At 38.6% G+C, this 21,736-nt stretch overlaps 3 protein-coding genes and 1 long non-coding RNA gene across 4 annotated transcripts; 2 read left to right on the top strand and 2 right to left on the bottom strand.

Moving 5' to 3' along the window:
- Nucleotides 1-403: 403 nt before the first annotated feature.
- LOC148918445 (senescence-specific cysteine protease SAG39-like) lies at nucleotides 404-1,775 on the top strand. The gene is made up of 2 exons (XM_089048545.1): nucleotides 404-891; nucleotides 978-1,775. The coding sequence occupies exons 1-2, from the start codon at nucleotides 453-455 to the stop codon at nucleotides 1,562-1,564; spliced, it is 1,026 nt and encodes a 341-aa protein (XP_088904671.1). The 5' UTR covers nucleotides 404-452; the 3' UTR covers nucleotides 1,565-1,775.
- Nucleotides 1,776-6,625: 4,850 nt separating this feature from the next.
- Nucleotides 6,626-10,093, bottom strand: LOC148918444 (uncharacterized). Its single transcript, XR_016124932.1, has 3 exons — nucleotides 9,767-10,093; nucleotides 8,333-9,314; nucleotides 6,626-7,470 (listed from the first exon to the last, which is right to left on the bottom strand). It is a non-coding gene; the product is annotated as an uncharacterized LOC148918444 (long non-coding RNA).
- Nucleotides 10,094-15,256: 5,163 nt separating this feature from the next.
- LOC103324874 (protein trichome birefringence-like 38) lies at nucleotides 15,257-18,788 on the top strand. Its single transcript, XM_008226991.2, has 5 exons — nucleotides 15,257-15,709; nucleotides 15,805-15,967; nucleotides 17,592-17,767; nucleotides 17,904-18,062; nucleotides 18,146-18,788. The coding sequence occupies exons 1-5, from the start codon at nucleotides 15,414-15,416 to the stop codon at nucleotides 18,435-18,437; spliced, it is 1,086 nt and encodes a 361-aa protein (XP_008225213.2). The 5' UTR covers nucleotides 15,257-15,413; the 3' UTR covers nucleotides 18,438-18,788.
- A 192-nt stretch (nucleotides 18,789-18,980) lies between these two features.
- Nucleotides 18,981-21,347, bottom strand: LOC148918443 (uncharacterized). The gene is made up of 5 exons (XM_089049379.1): nucleotides 20,961-21,347; nucleotides 20,724-20,800; nucleotides 20,313-20,424; nucleotides 19,392-19,561; nucleotides 18,981-19,250 (listed from the first exon to the last, which is right to left on the bottom strand). Exons 1-4 carry the CDS (start codon nucleotides 21,224-21,226, stop codon nucleotides 19,432-19,434), a joined length of 585 nt encoding a protein of 194 aa, XP_088905505.1. The 5' UTR covers nucleotides 21,227-21,347; the 3' UTR covers nucleotides 18,981-19,250; nucleotides 19,392-19,431.
- Nucleotides 21,348-21,736: the final 389 nt, after the last annotated feature.

Genomic DNA, 21,736 nt, shown 5'->3' with positions numbered 1-21,736 from the left:
TTTATAGGTACATTATTTATTGGATATGTAATTTAGGGTAGGACAAATCTATCTTAAGAGGAGGATTTCACACACACACACACACAATCAAGATATCCTGAGAATTCAAACTTGAGACGTCCGCTTGTCTACAAATGAAGGCCATTTTCCATTAAGTTAATCACGTGGGCTTAAATTTGAGTTTTAAGTAAATGTTTAAAAGTATGTGGGTTTATTATATCTAGAATATAATTAATAGTTGTAAGGGTCTACATTGAACACTGTTCACGTGCAAAACAAAATTAAACAAATATCAACTTAACAGTATCCCCGGCTACGTACGTGCCTGGAAATTTCGCTGTCTTTCCAATTCGACTAATAATAACATGAACAATGTGTTCACATGCAAACACAGCTAGCTAAGCTTTCCAATGTCACTACTTAAAACCTAAGCCAATATTACTTTGCGAACAATGGCTTTTGAGAAAAACCTTGTGGTCCTCGCCCTATTCATCGTCTTGGGGACTTTGGCATCTCAAGCCACATCCCGCACACTGTCCGAAGCTTCCTTTGCTGCAAAACATGATCAATGGATGACAAAGTATGGCCGTGTTTATGCGGACAATGCAGAGAAGGAAAGGCGTTTCGCCATATTCAAGAAGAACGTGCAGTTCGTGGAGAAGTTCAACACTGAAGGGAACAAGACTTACAAGTTAGGACTGAATGAACATTCTGATTTGAGCGATGAAGAATTCCTCCGGCAGCGTACTGGATACAAAAGGGCCACTGAATTAACCTCGTCCGCAAACATATCTTTCAGGTACGAAGACCTCAGCCCGACTGATGTTCCGCCTAGCATTGACTGGAGGGAGAAAGGAGCTGTCGCCCCCATAAAGGATCAAGGAAGCTGTGGTAAGAGATCCACCTTCCTTATATTAATAACTCGTCCATATTCTTTACTAAGTATTGATGTTTTTGTTTTTGTATTATATATGTAGGCTGTTGCTGGGCATTTTCTGCAGTGGCAGCAGTGGAAGGGATTATCCAAATCAAAACTGGGAAACTGATCTCCCTGTCCGAGCAACAGCTTCTGGACTGTACCAGCGGCTATGACAACCAAGGCTGCAATGGTGGTTTCATTCCTTCTACCTTTGAATACATCCGACAAAGCGGAGGAATTGCCAGCGAAGGAAACTACCCATACCATGCTGTGCAGGGAACATGTAACGCTAATCAGCCTGCTGTCCAGATCACTGGTTATGAAAAGGTGCCTGAAAATAGTGAAGAAGACCTACTCAAGGCTCTGTCCATGCAGCCAGTCTCAATAGCCATCGTTGGTTCCGGGAACGAGTTTAGGAATTACCAAAGTGGGGTCTTCTCGGCCACAGATTGTGGGACGAGACTGGACCATGCTGTTACCTTCGTTGGGTACGGGACGACTGAGGACGGCACTAAGTATTGGTTACTCAAGAATCAATGGGGTGAGAGCTGGGGTGAAAATGGCTATATGAAAATTCTTAGGGATGCTGGTCCCCCAGAAGGTGTCTGTGGCCTTGCTCGGGACGCTTACTATCCGACTGCATAATCTATGTATATTTATATAGGCTATAGAATCCATATCTAAGTGAGTGTATTATCGTTAATGATTGGCTATGAAAATGCCTGTATCGGCTAAGGCAGGAGCTAGCAAATATGTTTATATCCTTTTACGTAGTAAACTATGTATGTAGTGCATTAGATTGATAGAATACGTAATATTTAATGCGATAAATAAAACACTACTGCATTTTCCCGTACATACATTTTTAAATCAACAACCCAAGAAGTGATATGGTTTAATGTTTTATATAGTTCTTGTATATGATGAAATTGACACGCAAGAACTAATAACATGGGTTAGTACTTGTAGACGTGAGCCGTGTTGATTTTGATGGATTACAGGACCGACGACCTCAAAAGTCTCATTGGTCTTTGCCGAATAGAAAAAAATAACAAATCAAGTCTCTTTTTTCTCTGGTTTTTTTTTTTTCCATTTGGCAGGGGAGGCATCAAAAATTTGCTCAACCACAAATACACACATCATCATCCCTTTAGAGTCTACCATTTGCAATAAAAGGAACGTTGGAAGCTTGCATTGCACCATCACTAGTTTTGCAAATCTCAGTTAGACAGCAACTGCAACGATTTAGCATTCCCTTCACAGCTAGCTTTCCAGTCACTACTTTGTGAACAATGGCTTTTGTGAAAAACCTTGTGGTGTTTGCCGTATTCATCATCTTGGGTACTTCGGCATCTCAAGCCACATCATCCTGCACAGAGGCTATGGCAACCAAGGCTGCGGTGGTGGTTTGATGGTCACTTCCTTTGAATACATCCAAAAAATCGGAGGAAATCGCAAGTGAAGCAAATTACCCGTACCAGGCTGTGGAGGGAACATGTGACGCTGACAGGGCAAATCAGCCTGCTGTCTAAATCAAGAGGTGCCTGCCAATAGTGAAGACGACCTACTCAAGGCTGTGTCCATGCTGCAAGTCTCAATAGGCATCGAGGCTGCCAGGAGTTTAACTCAAAATAATTAGGGTTTAAACTTATATGTGTATTCTTTTCTCAAAGAGGAATATATATACTACATACATAGTGGGTACAGATAGGAAATATGTACAAAATCTCCTAATTCTATTCAAATTAGATAATTACAATAAAATATAAATTTTATTCCTAATATGAACAAATTCTATTCCTAATAGGAACGTTGACTCACGCCAACACTCCCCTTCGAGTTGGTGCATAGATATCGGTAATGCCCAACTTGTCAAGTGAGTCTTCAAATCGGTGCTTTGACACGACATGGGTCAACATATCTACAAGTTGGTCTGAAGAAGGCACAAAATGTATAAAAATTAACTTATGTTCCAGCTTCTCCTTAATGAAATGCCGATCAACTTCTACATGCTTAGTTCGATCAGGTTGCACCAAATTGTTAGCAATTTCAAATGCAGACTGATTATCACAGTGGAGCTTTGTAGCAGCATTCAGTCTAAATCCAATTTCAGAAAGTAATCACCTCAACCACAGTATTTCACAAACCCCTTGGGCAATCCCTCTATACTCAAACTCTACAGAGAATCGAGACACAACGTTTTGCTTCTTGCTATGCCACGTAACTAGGTTACCACCAACAAAGGTGAAGTAACTTGATGTAGAACGTCTATTTGCAATATTCCCTGCATAATTTGCGTCAATGTAACATTCTAGATCCAAGTGGCCATTTTCCTTAAATAATAAACCTCTCACAGGAGCAGACTTTAAGTAACTCAGAATATGCATTATAGCAGTCATATGATCTTCCCTGGGTAAATGCATAAATTGGCTAGCAATGCTTGCAACATAAGCAATATCATGGCGTGTCAATGATAAATAAATCAATCTCCCAACCAACCTTTGGTATCTTTTTTTGTTAGTTGGGACCTGATCCACATAAACACTAAGTTTATGATTCTCAACAAATAGGTGTATCAGCTGGTTTGCAGTCAAACATTCCAATATATGCTAGCAAGGTCCATGACATACTTATTTTGTGAAAGAAATAAGTCATGTTTAGATCAAGTGACTTCCATTCCACTCCTAAAAAATATTTTAGACTGCCCAAATCTTTCATCTCAAATTCAGATGCTAAACGCTTCTGTAGTTCCTCGATTTCTACAGTATCATCACCAGTAACAATCATATCATCAACATAAATAATCAACAAAGTTACCTTACCAGCCCTATGTTTAATGAAGTGTGATCAATATTGGCCTGTTGGTATCCAAACTTCTTCATAGTTGTAGTAAATCTACCAAACCATGCCCGAGGAGACTGCTTTAACCCGTACAACGCCTTTTTTAATTTACACACGTTCCCCGTTTCATCGGTTACCCTATACCCTGGTGGAAGACTCATGTACACTTCTTCTTCTAGTTCACTATGTAAGAATGCATTTTTTACATCAAATTGCCTCAGGGTCCAATCCAAGTTTACTGCTAAGGACAACAAAACTCTGACAGTATGTACATATGCAAAAGTATCATGATAATCAACTCCATATGTCTGAGTGAACCCTTTAGCTACTAATCTTGTTTTGTACCTCTCCACAGTACTATTTGCATTATATTTAACTATAACACTCATCTGCATCCTACAGGCTTCGTTCCCTTTGGTAGATCAACAATGTCCCATGTATTATTTTTCTGCAACGCCTTCATTTCAATATTCATGCCTTCAGCCCACTTTGGATCATTAAATGCCTCCTCAACACGGGTTGAAATTTTAATATTATCCATTCTGGTCATAAATGCTGAATAAAAGCATTTACCTCTGGAATATCCATGGGAGCTTGATTGGGTAATATTAGAGAAACTTCATGGGGTAATCGGTTCAGTGACAGTGAGTGACATCAGTTAAAATAGCAGGTTCAATTGGTGTAGTAGGTTCAGCCGGTTCGGTCGATTTTTCCCTTTGTATCAAACTATCCAATACTACTTTCCTTTGTAAATCTAGCCAGTTATGTCATTCACTACTAGTCTCCCTCTAAAGAATACGCTCGAGTGTATCAGGGAAGAACATTTCATCCTCAATAAAGGTAACATCCATAGAGACATATAGACGTCGAGTTGTAGGATGATAGCATCAGTAGCCTTTTTGATAAAGAGAGAAATCCAGAAAGACACAGCGGATAGCACATGGGTTCAGCTTACTCCTGTGATTATGATGAAGATGAACATAGACGACACAACCAAACCTCTGTTGACGAAGTCAGCATAGAAAAGGCAGAGATATGATAGGTAAGTACCTGCATAGGACTTTGAAAATCCAAAACTCGTGAAGGTAGACGATTCAAGAGATAGACTGCATAGATAACAACATCTAGCCAGAACCGCTTTGGAATTGACACACCAAGCCGCAGAGCACGGGCAGCAGCAAGGATCTGCCCATTTTTACGTTTAGCAACCCCATTCTATTGTGGTGTTTGAAGGCAACTAGTCTCATAGAGTGCACCTTTAGTGTGCCAAAAATGGGATAACGCCGAATTAACAAATTCTTCACCATTATTATATCGAAAAACCTTGATAGAAAGCATAAATTGAGTATGAATCATATGATAGAAGTGCTGAAAAATTTCGACCACATCACTTTTATTTTTCATCTCATATAACCACATCATATTAGTGCAATTATCCACAAATAACACAAACTAGCGAACTCTCAAGGCTATAGAAGCATGGGAAAGTCTCCAAACATTAGAATGAACTAAATCAAATGGCATAAGCTGTTTATTACAACTTGGAGGGTAGGATACCCGATGACTCTTAGCTAAAATACAAGTCAGACATTGGAAAGCAGACTCGTTGACACCACTAAATAATGCAGGAAACAAAATGCCGTAAATATCCAAAGGAGACATGACCAAATTTGCAATGTAGCGACCAAATCCAGCGATGCTGAGAAGTTTCGGTGCTACCAGCACGAATAACCCGATTAGTTGCCACATCATCCACATAACAAAACCCCCCATTTTTAGTATCATGACCAAAGATCTCCCAAGTCTGGATATCCTATAGTGATATCCTATAGTAAGACAAAAGACGGATACATCAATACAACGCAGTTTAACTACTCAGAAACTTGGGGTATATATAATAAATTACTAGACAAAGATGGAACCAGTAACACTTTATCCAATGGTAAAGCGGGTGTCTAGAGTACAGAACCAGCCCCCGTGATAGGAGCAGCAGCATTATTATACATCATATGGTCAGTAGCTCCTGAATCAATAATCCAACATGTATCGCGTGTATCATGGGCATGGAAAGCCTTGCCAAAGTTAGCTGGAGGCGGAGGTGTTGGAGTGCTTGAGATCGCGGTCAAGGTTGGAGGATGAGTAGCAGTAAGGTGGCCGTGCCCAGTGGTAATGTCAACCACAGAAGTGGGGGCAACATCCACATGAGCTTTGCTGTATAGTTATTCCCTTTTAAAACACCTTCACTTCTTCTCCCAATCTGGTACCCCATGAAATGCCCAACAGGTGTCGATAATATGTCTTTTTCACCACAGTGATCACACTTCAGTTTGTCTTTTTCTGCAGAAGTTAGGCAACGACACGGAACAGCCGAAGAGCCAGACGTTGTAGGCCAAGAAACCAAAGTAGTGTTAGCAGCTTCCCCAATTTTGGTGCCAGATCCAAGCATAGTTATCTGGCGTTGAGCCTCTCGACGAACCATAAAAAATAAATTTTCAATACTTGGAACTTTATCACTCCGTAGAATATCACTACGGACCTTGTCATAAGTATCATCAAGGCCAGCCAAAAAATCATACACGCGATCTGCCATAACAGCAGCCTGAAAAGTCTTCATATCATCAGCACACTTCATCTGAAAAGGACATCTCTTATCCAATTCAAGTCAGATTGCCTTAAGTTCAGCAAAATAGGTAGAGACAAGATGACCCTCTTACTTAAGACGGGTAGCCTGGCACCATAGTTCATAGAGTTGGAATATGTCAGAGCCATCATAAAACATCTGATTAACAGCATCCTAAATTTCCTTAGTAGTAGATAGAGTATGAAACATATTCAACAAACTGAGTTTCATAGTTCATAGCATCCAACTTTTCACAACAGCATCAGTAATTTTCCACTTCCCAATTTCCGGTCTTGAGAATCGGAGGCATCAGTGTCGCCAGTCAGGTAACCCAATTTGCCTTATGTAGTAGCATGGAGTTCAATCATCGAAGCTCATATCTCATAGTTGGATCCATTCAATTTGAATCCTATAGATAGGTTGGTGGACGATTCAATATGAACCGTTACAATCCGAGTAGAAGAAGAAGATTCAGTGACATCTGACACAGTGATAGATGGCGGCAGCAACAAAAGATTAGGTGGCGACGATGACAGTAAGAGATATAAGACGGCACAGGCTTAGGTGTATAGGCTAGGTGCAGCGGAAATATGTAATTTTAGGATTAGGTTTTTAATGTCGTAAAGACGGATCGGAACCCGCTCTGATACCAACTCAAAATAATTAGGGTTTAAATTGATATGTTTATTCTTCTCTCAAGGAGGAATATATATACTACATACAAAGTGGGTAAAAATAGGAAATATGTACAAAATCTCATAATTCTACTCAAATTAGATAATTACAATAAAATATAAATTCTATTCCTAATAAGAACAAATTCTATTCCTAATAAGAACGTTGACTCACGCCAACAGTTTATGCATTACCAAAGTGTGGTGTTCTCAGCCACAGGTTGTGGGACAACACTGGACCACGCTCTTACCATCGTTGGGTATGGGAATGGGACGACTGAGGACAGCACCAAGTATTGGTTACTCAAGAATCAATGGGGTGAGAGCTGGGGGGTGAGAATGGCTATATGAAAATTCTTACGAATGCTGGTCCCCCAGAAGGTGTTTGTGGCCTGGCTCCTATCCGACTGCATAATCTATATATTGATCAAAGCAAAGGAAGAGATGTAATCTTCTCAACTTCACCTATATAGTACATATAGGCTATAGAATCCATATATGCAAGTTGCAACTGTACATATCATTCATTGGCCGTGAAAATGCCTGTATTTGCTAGGTGTTAGGAGCTAGCTGGCTAATATATTCTATCAAATAAAACTTTCAATATCTCATGTGCAAGATATTATAAACCACATATGCATACAACAAGTGTGTTTTTCGTGTGCAGTTTATCACAAACCAACAATATTATATGGAAATGGTATTAATACATGCAATTAATCGCCAGGTTTCTCTGGAGCCCCTGTTAAAAGTGTTTGTGTGTGCCCTTCGCATATTAACTTACACAGAGCATCACATGTGAACAAACAGAAAAGAAGTCAAAAGAATAAGATAACATGCGAGTGCCAGAAAAAAAAAAAAACCCAGCCCTGTATATATATTATAGGTCATCTAAGTGAGCATCACATGTGGACAAATATTGTATAATTTTGTTTTATTATTTGCTGTTTGATTTGACTCATCTAAGTCATATTCTAGGTTAAGACTTCTTTGCCCTATCATGCTCACTCGGCTTAGAAGACTATAGTCGTCCTTAATTATCTCGAATAAGTAGTAGGAGGGACCGGGACTAGGGCCAGGGCCAGACCAGCCAGGCTTTGTGAATTATGTATGTTAGCTTATTGTCATGTCATTATTCAATGTTTGATGATAGTTTTTTTGTACGATGATGTTGCATATGTTGGTAGGTACGGCTTTTTTCTTGTTGAAAATAACTAAGAAAAACAAGGGATAAAGAAGGCTAATATGGAAAAGTATGGCTCGACTGATTCCACCGACCTAGCAATGCACTGAAGACAGTGACCCATACCAGAGCCTGGATGGAACTTCTGGTCATGAAGAGAGGTGCCTCCCAATAGCGAAATCGACCTACTCAAGGCTGTGTCCGCGCAATCTGCAGTTTCCGTTGCCATTGCCGTCACAGGAGAAGCCTCTCGGCATGAGGATGCCCCAGAAGGTGTTTGTGGCCTTGCTCAGAAAGCTTCCCATCAACAAGGCTTTCTGAATTATATGCTTATTGTCATGTAACTATAAAATCTTGTCGACTTCACCTAAAGCTGTAGACCGAACCCAAGACTACCAGATTCTCCTTTTTCATATTTACGCAGAATTACTATTATTGGTTGTAAAAATGCCCCATCTTGTACTAGCTAATGTACTCTTGACAAGATCTGCACATACGTGTGAAGTGTAACAACAAAGCAATATGGCATTACAAGCATTCACCAGGTTTTTGGCGCCCCTATTAAGAGTGAGCCTTCCATTTGGGTTCTGATACATTTATTGGCATAACTAAGAATGAATTCAGACAACAAAATTAACAGGACACAGTGAATATGCAAAATGCGCTCGGACAAACAAAAGCCTTTCTGATTGAAACAATACAGAAGGGATATCATGTGAAATAAGTTTGAAATTCTGCCAATGTTCACAAGAACTATTAGACATCATTATATTTCATTTCATTTCATTTACCTGATAAACTGAATACAAAAAGGACACAATCAGGCACGTTTTCCACTGTTGGGATTGGTGTTCGTGCAGAGGATCTTCCGTCCCTTAGCGCGTCAGCGCTTCAACATTGCTCTACCACCAGTGGTTCTCATGCGTCTGCGGAAGCCATGAGTTCGAGCCAAAGATTTCCGGGACCTATTTCTCTTGGTTAGACACAGAGCAGCCTTCCCAGCCCTCACCACTGAGCCAGAGCCTCTTTTTCTTTCAACTCCAATACTAGAACTCAAATCCAACCCAAGAGATAAACCTTCAAGTTGAAAAAAAATCAATTTCAGATCAAGGCCTTTCCTAGGAGGAAAATGACATTAGTATATTATCATTTATAATCACTACATTCCTTTGTTGGTATCCTGAGAGACCAACAAAGTACTCATATATTCATCTAGAAAAACCTACCAAAACATCTAACCATTCCTTTCTCTAATTCACTAAGCAAAGCATCTTTTGATTGGAAATTGAAGTACTTATGTTGCTTTACTAAGCAAAACTGCTCACCAAACCAAAAATCAACAAAATTTGAAACAAACAAAGGAATACCAATGTTTGTCCAAATTCATAAACTAAGAAGACCCATCACAAGTTAGGCCACACAAAATCCTACAATTTGAACTTAAGAGACAAATTTCAACAAAATTTGCATCAATTCACAATCTTGGGCAAAAAGAGACACCAAGTAATTCAAGCATCAAACTTTCTTACCTGAAAACGAGGAAGGGAAAGAGAGAGAGGATGAAGGGACTAAGGAGCAGTGAAGCAAAGAAGAACATTTTGTGTATTGCATGCGAGAGGTACAGGGTTCGATAGCCTGCATCTCCACCTCATCCTTTTTGTATCTTTGCAATTAACAACATTTTTTCTGCTTTTGTTTTTTGACATTTTCAAGTTTGAAGCCCAAGCTAGGCCAAGACCATTCCTGGCCTGCAGAACTTTTCCCACAGCAACTACAAACGCACTTTGGATGGGGTATTTGATTTATGTCACATATGGACTAGCAGATGCAGTAAAATTCTAATCACATATTGGATCTCCAAAGTTGAAACTGTTTGGGCCAAAATTGACACACCCAGTGAAAGATGGAAGCCCAAAACTGAAAGAGACCAATGCTCATTAGAGCAAACAAGGCTAATCTAGGCCTCACAGGCCCAATATAACAGGAAGAGGGAGCCCAGAAATAGGAACAATCCCACGTGACATCTCTGGGATAAAGAAAAGTCAGCAATGGCAACTGTCATAGAAGAAGTGATTGAAGGGTTCATGACATCAAGTTGATTCTGAAAAAACTGAAGATCAAATCCCTCTTACATATATATATATATATTCAGAGATTTTTCTTCTGTCTTTTCAGAGAAGGTAATTCTCCCAAGGAGATAAGCAAGTTACAATCTCAGAGAGGGATAAGCGGAAAGCGAGGGAGCTGTCCAGAAAAGGAGCAAACCCGACCATCACGGGTAAAATATCACAAGGGGCAATTGAAATTGGGAAAGAGATTAGGTTCCTTTTCAAGAAAATCAGGGAAGTGATTGCCTATTTGAGAGCCTATCTGCCAAAACTGAAGAAATCCTATTTTCTTTCCTTCCATTAAAAAAAAGAAATATCTTTGCCGCCCAATAAATAAACACAATCACCCTACTCCAGAAAAGAAACAGTTTTACTATAAATACAAGAAGGAGTGAACAGGGTAAACAAAACACACACAACAAAAAATTCATCATCCAATCAAACAAAATCCTACACAAGGAAACCATCAGCCAAATGGACAACTCAAAATCAACCAACAAGCCCACTTGAATTTCAAGTAACTTGAATTTCAAGTAAAACCAGCTTCAAATCAGAATTCCCAAGGCTCAGACTTAAGAAATAAGTCATTCAGAACGAGATTTCTCTCGTTACAAATTTGGTTCAGTAGAAACCAAGATAAGTAGAGCTTGAGTTCTCTCCAAAAATGGAAAACCTCAACAAATTTCACGTGCAGTCTCTAGCTCACCGACGTCCTCAAGAACACCATACGCCCTTTCAGATGAAGAAGCGCGATTCGCCCACTGAAGCTTCACAAAAGCTTAAGGTACATTAAAGCTCTGCCAGAATCAACCTTTGGTATCGATTTGTAGTTGAAAATCGGGCAATCGAGTTGTCAACGGTCGATCCAGCCCAGACATTCCAGTCCGATCCATATGAGCCTCCCATCCAGGCAAATGGAGATCCAGCTATCTTTTATCTTTTTAGCATTGACATCTATTTTTATAGTTTTGTAAAAGGCAGTTCCGCCTAAAAACAGCTTAAATTTCATCAACCATTCTGGCCAGAACAACCTCTTTATCTTGAGATAAATTGTTAAAGTCCTCACCAGATGCTGAGGCAAGAAAAGAACTTACTTAGGAGATATTCCTCACCCAAATTCACAATCGTTTTTAAGAAATCAGTAACTTGGGGCGCAAGTTATCCATTCCAAACTAAGTCTGCTAGAATTTTTATTACTAGCGATGCACGCTACACCAAAAGAAAGTGACTTGTTGACCAGTTTATGGTTCTCAAGGTAGTGGGGAACTTTGCCCTTCCATCATAGGAGTAAACCAAGAACGGGCAAATAGAAACTTAAATGTTTTTTTTAGTACAAGCATTAGTGACACCTTGTTTGCAAGTTAACGCACTTTTTCACTGGGTTAGAACATGTCGACCTTGAATAGATATTGTTTAGCAAAGTCAACAAGACGTAACACTTGATGAGAAAGCAGCAGGTCAAAAGGGAAAAAGATGAAATATTGCTAATTGCTCAAGGAAAACTAGATCAGCTTATTCACCTAACTACAAGATTTGGGTGCATGAGCATGTAACATTTGGTACTCAATTATTGCTTTGGTGAAAGAGTGTGAGAGGAGAGAGGTCAAGGTTCAAGTGATTGAAAATGGACCAACTTGAACCCAGTTGGACATGAAATGCAAACTAATTATGATACAAGTGTTGTTGGCTAAAAGCTTGGTGGTTGTGGTTCCCAATGTGGGTATCCACTAGTTTTCCAACTAAGACACAAACCAAACCAGTGCTCTGCATATTTTTGCACGACTTGAAAGCAAATGCAACCAATTCACCATTAATAACAATTTTGTAGGGTTGTGGTGTGAGGTTGGCCAAAATGTGCATGCCCCAATTCCATGTCAGTTGAATGGGCAAAAGCAAACTATGATAAGGAAATCAGGTGGACCTCTGCCATCCAGACTGTTCATTCCCCCAACCTGTTGCCCACCCAACACCTTCTGCATAATGGATACAAACATCGTCACCAAAGTTTCCACCCACTTAATTCTGCATTACTATAAAATTCAATCATATCATCATCATCATGAAATTGTCGATGTAATATTGTCATATGATGTTACTAATTCACTTACTTAATTATGAATTATCTACGTAATATCGTCACGTGATGTTATTAATTTACTTATTTAATTATTACGAAAGTACTAACATTTGACAAAAGAAATGTGTTAATCATGTAAAGTATATCTCTTTGAGCTTTGCAAGCAACACATCTGGTCCTGAAAGGCTGCTAGTAGGGGTCCCCTAAGACAGGTTGTGCAAGCCAACTGTACAAAGCCACTTATGATTTCATGTCTCTCTCTCCCCCCTTCTCTCTCACTCAATTCTATGAAGTCCCAATTCAAGAGTGACTCATCAAAGAGACTAATTAATCTGGTAACCCTCTTTTTCCAAGACTAATTAATGACCAAGTTGTTGGAGGGTTTACTATTTTGAGATATACTTGGTAGAAAAAAAGAAAAAAAAAGGAACAAATGAAAGTAGAAAGAGGCAAGAAGCCGCAACCTATAACAGTTTTGATATTAAATATATGTGTATATGTGTTTGGGGACCTCTTTTGAAGGGTGAGCATGAGATTGAAGGAACTAGAGAATACCAACTAGAAAGGCCGATGACAATGAAGGGTTGGAAACTCCATTTCCCAATTGTTTTGATTCATTTCATCTTCAACTCTCTCAACGTATAGGAACCCACCACATTGTCTTTGTCTGTGCCTGGAAAAGGTAGACTTCTTTCAGCTTCCAAAAGCAACCAGTTTTGATCCACATGTGTTATGGTGAGTGTCATTTCTTTTCTCCCTTTTTTTTTTATTGGTTAGTGTTGAATGGAATGTAATGGCATCTGTTAGTGCTATTGGTCACTATTGCTCCTCATGATAACGTTAAGAGGATTTCACTAATAAATCCATTTTAATGTCGGCAAAGAGATCAGGACATCACCATGACCAACTCTTTCATCATCATCATATCATCTTTAGTGTTTGTTCCTTCACTCATTTTAAAATATGAAGATTCCCATCAACTGGAAACAAGACAGGGTTTTTGAAGAAAAAAATCCAAAGAAAGATAGATAGAAACCCTTCAACAGCAGCTACCTTACCAAGAAAACTCCAAAAATAGTTTAGTGGTTATGATTTATTTGAGTGATGAGATTCAACGAATGAAGACTTTTAGCTTTTCAAACACTCTAAAATGGAGGTTTAGATAGAGCTTTTGCAAAAGCACTTACCAAATGTGCAAAACGCCTCCCGTGGTTAACTTAAAGCACCAGCACCTAAATGAAGACTGCTTTTGGTAACCTTCAACAGAGACTCCACTACTAACCATTTCCACAATGGACTTTTTACCTACCCCATGCAATAGCTTGAGAACTGAGTTTGGAGAGATAGTCATGGGACTAACCCAAGGTGGGCCCAACTTGAGGAATGGGACTAAGCCTCTCTGAGAACAGAGAATGTTTTGAACTCTGGCCCTAAAGAAACTCAGAAGTAAAGTGTGGTGGCGGGCCTGACTGGGAAGACCAGCCTGATATTTTTTACTTTAGGGTTTTAAGTTTTCTAAATCTTTGGGGCTTGGGGACAAAGTTGGATGAAATGTCCAAAATAGATAAATCAAACCGACTGTAAGGAAATGAAAGTGACCTGGACAGCCTGTGGAACCCACCCTTTTGGTTCACTCTCCTATTGGTTTCAAAATTTCCAATGTTCTGCTTATGAATTATTTTTGGCTTTTGATTTTTAATTTGTTGTGGTTTCAGTGCAGCAGATGTGGCTTTGTCAATCCTTTATAGATTTTTATTTTTGCATGAAAGAAGTCTTATCTCATTGACACATGAACCACACAGACACAGAACACAATCCTAACCTCAGAAGAGGCCACATAATTTGGCATCAGAAGCACTTTTCCTGATTTTTTAACTTGTCTTAAATTTGTTTTCTTTCAATTTAATGGAATATTGTCCACAAATATAACCAGAAAGGGAAAAGTCATACCATGGGTTCAGTTCCCTATCAAACTGAATTGTATTTTTGCCTACAACCAAAGAAGGAAACGTAAGGCTACAATGGTTGGCAAACAAGAACTTTTAATTTAATGCTTTATTTAAGTCACATGTTCTCCCACCAAAGAGTGGCTTGTTTGGGAATGTTTATATAGAAATCACTTCTGTTCATAAGCATTTTCTCATAAGTGCTTCTATCATAAGAAAGTAAAAAAAATTATTGAAAATAATATAAGTGATTCTTTAAGAAGTACTTGAAAAAACACTTTTGTGACCTAGAAGCACTTATAAGATTTTCAGTCAAACACTATTAGAAGTGCTTTTAGTTGTCACTAAACGTTTTTAGCCCTTCCAGAAGAACTCTTACTCCCACATGCCCAAATATCTTCATCTAGAAATCTTTGTTTTTATTATCTATTATCAAGATGCTATTTTTGTTTTGTTTGTAAAGGATAAAATGGACCTAAAAGCAGCAGGCACATCAGATGTGTATGTCTATTTTATGTATTGGAAAAAGCGTATGTATAGATGCATCATGCATGTACATTGACAATTGAAATTTATAATTGGTGCAATGCAAACAACACATGATTTTACCATGTGATGTCAAATTGCAATTTGAGAGTACGAACAGCACAACACAGGTTTTTATGCCTGTGAGTCCGTGACATGCAGACCTATGATAATGTAAGAGAAACTTTTTCTCTTTTCTTGAAATAATAATAATAATTTCCCCATTAAAAAAAACCTCAGAATTTCAACCCCTTCACTTGATTCACCTTCCCAATTGCACTATTTCCGAATCCATCCAAGTTTTCCAACTCACATCAGGAAAAAAGAAATATTTATATCAATTAATTTTCATATCCTCTGGCTCAAACAAAGTCATGTGAACCGCCGAAGCCAAACCTCTCCTTCCTAAATTCCAAATACTTTAAAGCTAGAGAGCTACTATAAAAACCCACATACCACATACATCTTTCTCTCACACTCTTCTTCTTCACAGCTCGTGAATGCATGTGTAAAATCCAAAATGGCTTTTAGGTTCCAAGCTCTGTCATGCCTTGTAGCTCTTCAAGTTCTGGTCTTGTTTTCGGATGAAGCAAGCTCTGCAGGACATGGACATGGCACCAGAATTTCCAGACAAAGAAAGCAAGCGACTGGCTGCAATCTGTTCCAAGGCAATTGGGCTTTTGATGCTTCTTACCCCCTCTATGATTCTTCCAGCTGTCCCTTCATAGATCCTGAGTTTGACTGCATCAAGTACGGCAGACCTGACAAGCAGTTCCTCAAGTATGCTTGGAAGCCTGACTCTTGTGACTTGCCCAGGTACCCTATCATATGCTATAATGCTACATTTAATTATAAAATGTGTCTTGCTTAATTTATAATTAGTAAACTAATTAATCTGTTTATTGTAAAAGGTTTGATGGGTTGGATTTTCTGAGGAGATGGAAGGGGAAGAAAATAATGTTTGTGGGTGACTCACTGAGTCTCAACATGTGGGAATCGTTGTCTTGTATGATCCATGCGTCGGTGCCTAATGCCAAGACCACCTTCAAAAAGGGCTATTCTGTGAACTTTCAGGTGAGTGAGAGAGAGAGAGAGAGAGAGAGAAGACAGACAAGGACAGAGTCAGACTGGCTTTTTTTTCTTTTGTTTCAAAATTCCATTTCTCTCACTGCATGACTGTCTGCATATTTGTCTGTCTCTCTGTAATTATTTTCTTACCTTATATTATATTTTATCTTGTTCCCTTTTGTCTCTTTTCCCAACATGTTCTTTTCTTTTTCGTTTTTATAAAGTTCTTGGAAGTTCAAGTCCTCCATACTATGCTGTTCTCCACTGTTATATTAATCTATTTTCTGGCAAATTTGATTTTCTGTTAAATTATGCTAAACTTGGAAACTATATAATAAATGTTGATAATTGCTTCAATTATTGTTGAATTTAATTGGTTTACATTGCTTTTTTTATACTGGAAGGAAAGCCTGGAGCTAGCTAAATGTAAATGATAAACCCATCATTGTGTAAAAAAATGATGTGTCTTAGCAGAAGGTTCCAGTTGTGGGGTTGGTGGGAAATGAGAAAAATAAATAAATTTTAAAGCCAAGCTTTGTCCTATTTTTTTCCCTCTTTAAGTTATTCCATACTCTTTTTGCCTTTTGTTTAGTAGGTGGTAAAGAAAAAGGAAAATATGTAGAAATCAATCAAAGCAGCTAATTAGAAACTGCAGGCATAAAAATTCATGTTCCCTCTTGAGATTTTATTCATTTATTGTCTTCCTTTTTCTGGTAGGAGAAATTCCAATGAAGAAAACATTTATTTAGAAAGCCTACCATGTTGGTGATGTCTAGCTTAGAAAAGTATGGGTGAAAGCTTATATGATCTTCATGAACTTAACCAATTAGTCATTATAGCCAAAATTCATAGCTCATCTTACCCCTTACAATCGATCAATAGTCTAAATTACTAAAGAGGGGGTGTTTCTCACACACACGCACAATCAAGATTTCATGTTGGTTTAAATATGAGACCTTTAGTCTACAAGTTAAGATCTTTTTCCACTAGGCTAGACCCCGTCGGCTCACCTTACCTTTTAATTGGTTTGAACTTGAAACCTCTAATCTATAAATTAAGGTATTCTTCCATTGGGCTAGACTACGGCTCACCTTACCCTTTAATTGACTTGGCAAATAGAAAGTCAGAAAGATGAGGCTGCTCGTACCCAACAAAGAAAAAGAGAAATCATATAAGGCTTCAATTTATTTATTTATTTATGTTCATGTCCTACATTATTAGTTTCAACGTAGATCTTTTAAAGCCATGAACGTTTACAGGCTGTGATCAGCTACCAGCCAACCTGTAGTCTCTTGTAATCATTTGTGGGCCGCCTTCTTCAATCATTTATCCTCTAATCGGGGGTTACAATAATTCAATTCACAAACTGCTCCATGTTGAATTATGCATTTTATCAAAATTTATTCAAAATAATTGCTCATAAACTAAATTTAAAGCATGCATGTGGTTGCTTGTAGTATTTATTTAGTTTCTTTGTGATGATATACTCTGGAAAATATATAATGATGTAGACGATAAGTGCTTTTGGCGACAGTGCTTTTTGCATACTACCAGCCATTTCATTGTTGCCATATTATTTGGAGGTCTTGTTGATTGAATCTAAAAGGAAGACGGGTTATGTTATATGCAGGACTATGGAGTGACTTTGTTTATGTTCCGCACACCATACCTGGTAGATATAGTCAGGGAAAACGTTGGCCGTGTGTTAAACCTGGGCTCCATCAACGCTGGAAATTCATGGAAAGACATGGACGTGTTGATCTTCAATTCCTGGCATTGGTGGACCCATACAGGCAAATCTCAGCCGTACGATTCTAACCCTCGATCTTTTCTTTTCAATTTTTCAATTGAGGAATGCTAGGCTGTCTTCTCTCGTGTGCATGATCATAAACTACCGTTGATGCATTATGAGTTTCATTTTTTAGATGGTTGTGTTGTGCAGATGGGACTATGTTCGGGATGGGACAAACTTGTACAAAGATATGGATCGTTTGACAGCATTTTATAAGGGGCTCTCCACTTGGGCTAAATGGGTTGACTCAAATGTTGATCCTTCAAAGACCAGAGTCTTCTTCCAAGGGATTTCTCCAACCCATTATCAGTAAGTGTAAATCAAAGCGGTAGATTTGATCACACTACTTTGTGAGACTTATAATTAACAACCTCGTTGTTGCATTGAACCAGGGGGCAGGAATGGAATTCTCCGAAGAAGAATTGCTATGGAGAACTTGGACCTCTATCTGGAACAACATACCCAGCAGGGCCACCTCCAGCTTATGCTGTTGTAAATAAGGTGTTAAGCACGATTAAGAATCCGGTTTACTTGCTCGACATTACGACACTCTCACAATTAAGAAAAGATGCTCATCCCTCAACTTATAGCGGCGACCACTCCGGCAACGACTGCAGCCACTGGTGCCTACCTGGGTTGCCGGATACTTGGAACCAACTCCTATATGCAGCTCTCATCATGTGAAGGTCAACCATACTGAGCAACAGTAGCAACCATTTTAGTTTCCTTTCTTTCTATACATTCCTTGCATAGTCGGGGGGTTTAGAATTTCAGATTCACTTCGATTAGTAAACGACAATAAGGTGCCAAAATCAGTTGTAAATTGATTGGTTTAATTGACCAGAAAAAATGGTTTGGATTCGTAGATAGACAGAGAAGAGATGGAGAAGTGAGAGTGTATGTGCGATTACAAAAAGCAAAAACACTCGTCTTAGAGTAACTTAAAGTCATTGGCTAGTTTGAACTTTCCTGTTAATTTGCTCTGTGATCTAATTAAAGAAATGTACATGTGGAGATTTCCAGCATTGTGGTCAACATTGGTCTTTTCTTTTAAGCTCTTGAATGTGTGAAGATGCTTCCAATAATGATATAAGAGCATTATATTATTGGTCCGCAATTTCAGTCAAAGGCTTAAGTGATTTCAAGAAAGTTCACTATTTTTCCTTTTGGATAAGAAGATAGGTAACTATGTTTCAAATGGAGAACAGAAAACAGAATGAAACGAGATGACAAGCAAATTATGATGGTTAATATCATTAGAAATTTATGCTGGAAGCAATTGTCTATAGCATTACCTTGAATTCCAATTATTCAATAAGCATAGAAGACCTAGCATATAGAGACACCATGATTGTCAAAATAATCATCAGCCACAAAAGATGTTTGGAAGACAGCTCTTGGTACAAACAAAAAAATCAAAGATACGTTGATGGACGCAGGCATTCCTCTCACTGTTGAAGACTCTGAAGCACCAGCCATCGTCCTCCTAAGAGGGTTCTGCAACAATAAGAGATATTGAACTTCGGCTCTCAGTTGAATGGCAATTCACCACTGAATAAACAAAATCCCGGTGCAGGTTGGGAAAAAACAAAAATAAACTATCTGCATCTTATGTGGAAAAGAAAAGTGAAAACAAACCTTAAAAACACTCTGGTGGGGGATTGGAGGAAAGAAGAAGCTAGTAACCAATGTAGACTGCTGCATTCACTATATAACATTCGTCATTCTTATCTCCCATTTCTTCCACGCACACACCACTTGAGCATATCAGTCCGCCATCCACAACTTCAACTTTCACAATTTTTCCACTGCGATTAAGTTTTAGGGGGAAGATAAGGCAAAAACAATGTCAAAAAATGTGTGGACTGGTTTCAACATCATAGCACTGCATTGTAAAAGAGAGCATTTGCATATCTACGCAGTGGATAAACCCGAACAAATGGGTTTGCTAGCTCAGTGCATCCTTAGGATGTTGTCAAGAAGCACTCACAAGTTACTAACAATTAAAATTTTTGCAAGCAGAAATGTACATGCCGTGACTAGACCAAGTCAAATTTCACAACCAACGAGCACTTGGGCTCATCCCTTAATCTATAGTCTGTAAGCTATGCTCAATGCAAATTGGAGTAGAAGCTGTACAGTAAAGAGAAGTTTCCCACATTTCGGGGGGAATAATCCTACTGGACAGTATTGAAATAGATTTGATAGCTTCTTCCAAGGAAGAAAGTTCACCATACTAATTCTCCATCATACTAAACTAGTGGAGCCATTTCAAAGCTCCTTGATATAATTCCTGTTGAACAAGGATTAGCACCAGCAAAGGTCTTAATGCAATATGATTATAGCCACTTAAAAATTCAAACATTAGATTTCACTAACAGGCACAATGGTAAACACCGGTAAGATTGATTGATTCCATATAAGCGAAAGATATGGTTACCTATGAATGCTGCCACATTGTCAATGAATTTGGCAGTGAACAGCTTAGTATAAGAGATTTGGCAAAGTTTCAGCGAATGAAAGTTCACGCATCCAGATTCAAAAAGTGCAAATACTCACTAAGGAAAGACTGATTTGACCCTCTCGACATCCAGTAACGGTTGGAGTAAATGAGGCACACCCAGCTTGATCTCTAGTTTCATCTCCTCAAATGTAACACCAGGTATTGACCCTGCAGCAATTTAACTTTATGACTACTAATGAAACAAACTCCATAAGAATCCTATTAATGCCACTAACATCATCCAACACAAGATAATGTAATCAAATAAATCATCACATAAGGGTTCCTATAGCATCCACTCAAATTCGTCAAAACCGCAGTGCTCATTTACCAACACATAACATGTATTCACAAAACAAAATTCAACAGTATTTAGGCTAGCAAATACAGCATAAAAGAAACAGCCAGTATACTAATAATTTATTTGTCTTGCCACTAAAATTTTTAAAGGCATATGATCATATTACCTCTTCGAAACGCAGGGATTGAATTAGAGGTGATGGCATCTCTGCAAGCCCGCATTGCTGCAGCGGTAACGTCTTGGCTGTAACACAAAATTTCATCAAACTTCATATTAACCAAGCTACTTCCTTTAATTAAAGCTCAAAATTTTGATACTTCAACGCATGAAATTCTCAAATGGGCAAATCATCAAATGTGGCAAAAAGAGCGAGAAGAGAGTCAAAGGGGCAAAGGAAGCTGACCCATGTTGGTCGTAGCCCACGCCCATCTCCACGAACAAGAGCTTCATAGGTGGGGTTGAGACGCCGGTCTCACTTTGCTGGGCTTCCATGGAAGCTGATGAGGCTTTGATTTGGCGTAAGAACCGAGAGGCTCGAAGAGAGGACTGGTTTGGGGTTAGAGTGAGAAGTAGGTGTGAAGCTAGTGATGGGTTATTCTTATTAGTATGATAAGTAAACGCGGCAGATGAAGAAGAAAGTGGCAGATTTAGAAACAAGCAGGCCGTCATCTTCTTTGCCCAGAGCAAACTAATTTTCGTCGCCCCGACATGATTAGCACCGCCTCTCTCAACGGACAAAGCCGGCCCTTTCTTTTTTTTATTTTTTCTTTTTCTTTTTCAAGCAGGACAGATTATCCAATAATAATATGGTGAACGTTTTACCAAATGTAAATAATAATAATAAATAAATAATAAATAATAGTATTTTCTCTTATTTATGCAATGGGCTTGTAGCCCAACTGATTAAAGTAATTTCTAGTGCCCACGATGTATAGTGTTCGAACTATAATAAGGCTAGTAACAATTAGGTATCTACATCATCATAAATTATATTGTTGTTGCAATTTGAGACCTCATTAATTGATAAGTACATTACACTACTGGCATGAACGAACTTTGAAAAGAAATTATTGAATTGGTTGCATTAAATATGTGAATATCCCTACATGTTTTTAGTAAGAAAGTATCAAAGATGCTAGACCTAAATGATACTAATCTTGACAAGTGAATGAGCTTGAA

Source organism: Prunus mume, linkage group LG3 (assembly GCF_029339155.1).
Source record: "Prunus mume cultivar Tortuosa linkage group LG3, ASM2933915v1, whole genome shotgun sequence".
Taxonomy (NCBI): Eukaryota; Viridiplantae; Streptophyta; class Magnoliopsida; order Rosales; family Rosaceae; genus Prunus; species Prunus mume.
Note: the sequence above shows the minus strand (reverse complement) of the source record. Positions and strands in the feature narration are given on the sequence as shown.

Excerpts from the sequence above, each read along its gene's own strand:
- LOC148918443 (XM_089049379.1), bottom strand. The coding sequence starts at position 21,226 with ATGACGGCCTGCTTGTTTCTAAATCTGCCACTTTCTTCTTCATCTGCC. Across the intron at positions 20,425-20,723 it reads AATCCCTGCGTTTCGAAGAG|GGTCAATACCTGGTGTTACA; the intron begins GTAATATGATCA and ends AAATTGCTGCAG. Across the intron at positions 19,562-20,312 it reads GTCAAATCAGTCTTTCCTTA|TGGAAAAATTGTGAAAGTTG; the intron begins GTGAGTATTTGC and ends ACTTAATCGCAG.
- LOC103324874 (XM_008226991.2), top strand. The coding sequence starts at position 15,414 with ATGGCTTTTAGGTTCCAAGCTCTGTCATGCCTTGTAGCTCTTCAAGTT. Across the intron at positions 15,968-17,591 it reads GCTATTCTGTGAACTTTCAG|GACTATGGAGTGACTTTGTT; the intron begins GTGAGTGAGAGA and ends TGTTATATGCAG. Across the intron at positions 17,768-17,903 it reads CATACAGGCAAATCTCAGCC|ATGGGACTATGTTCGGGATG; the intron begins GTACGATTCTAA and ends TGTGTTGTGCAG.
- LOC148918445 (XM_089048545.1), top strand. The coding sequence starts at position 453 with ATGGCTTTTGAGAAAAACCTTGTGGTCCTCGCCCTATTCATCGTCTTG. Across the intron at positions 892-977 it reads AAAGGATCAAGGAAGCTGTG|GCTGTTGCTGGGCATTTTCT; the intron begins GTAAGAGATCCA and ends TTATATATGTAG.